Source organism: Gavialis gangeticus, unplaced genomic scaffold, assembly GCF_001723915.1.
Source record: "Gavialis gangeticus isolate Ggan-Ray unplaced genomic scaffold, GavGan_comp1, whole genome shotgun sequence".
Lineage (NCBI taxonomy): Eukaryota > Metazoa > Chordata > Crocodylia > Gavialidae > Gavialis > Gavialis gangeticus.
In genome coordinates this window covers 17,858,464-17,859,237 of record NW_017729015.1, presented here as the reverse complement: position 1 = coordinate 17,859,237, position 774 = coordinate 17,858,464, and the positions used below count along the sequence as shown (strand labels likewise).

At 67.7% G+C, this 774-nt stretch overlaps 1 protein-coding gene across 1 annotated transcript in view; it reads right to left on the bottom strand.

The window, feature by feature from the left end:
* The window catches only part of EXTL1 (exostosin like glycosyltransferase 1), a 41,294-nt gene that overhangs the window by 6,759 nt on the left and 33,761 nt on the right, over nt 1-774 (bottom strand). Inside the window, exon 9 of the mRNA XM_019512454.1 lies at nt 254-414. Within this exon, the coding sequence (XP_019367999.1) occupies nt 254-414 (161 nt within the window). The remainder of the gene's footprint in view (nt 1-253; nt 415-774) is intronic.

The window sequence follows — 774 nt, the reverse complement described above, 5'->3', positions numbered from 1 at the left end:
GCACAAGTGGGGGAAGAGAGGGCTCATATGCAGGCTGCAGGCTGAGAAAGGAGGGTGACCGCAGCCCTGGACCCCCGAGCCCCCCACCCTCCAGGGTGCTGCAGGGCACCCAGCCCCTCCAGCACCAGCCCACACTTTCCTTCCAAGGGGACGGGGAGCCCATGGGGCCTATGCTCCAATTCCCTCCCTTCCCCGCAAATCCGCCCAGGGCCCTGGGGCGAATGCAGGCCGAGGCTGGGGCTGGGGCTGGTACCGGTGGTAGAAGGCAGCGGCCGTAAGGACCATGGAGAACTCGTTGGTCCACTTGGAGGTGAAGCCCCAGCGGCGCTGGCCGGGGTCCCAGAAGTGGCTCCGCATGGGAAAGCCGACGATACGGTCGGGGAAACTCCGCCACACCACGAAGGCAAAGTCCACCTGCGGCCGGGGAGAGGGGAGATGTCGCTGCCTGGCCGGGATGAACGGAGGGATGGACGCAGCCGGGCTGGTCCGACACGGTCAACTGGATTTGACCCAGGCACCCCATCGCATGATCTCTGCTTCCCGTGGGAAACAGACTCTCTGCAAAGCGTCCTCCAGGGACAGCCCGCGCTGCATGCAGCTCCTGCGGCAGGCCCACCCGCCGCCCACCCTGACCCCGAGCTCCTGGACCCTGCCCCTGGGGTGCCACCGGCTCTCACGCAGGCCGGGCGAGCGTGCGCCGGGGGTCTGCAGGGCAAAGCCAGCTGGTGATTCACCAGCTGAGCTGGGGGCCTGTCCCTGGACCTATTGAGAGCG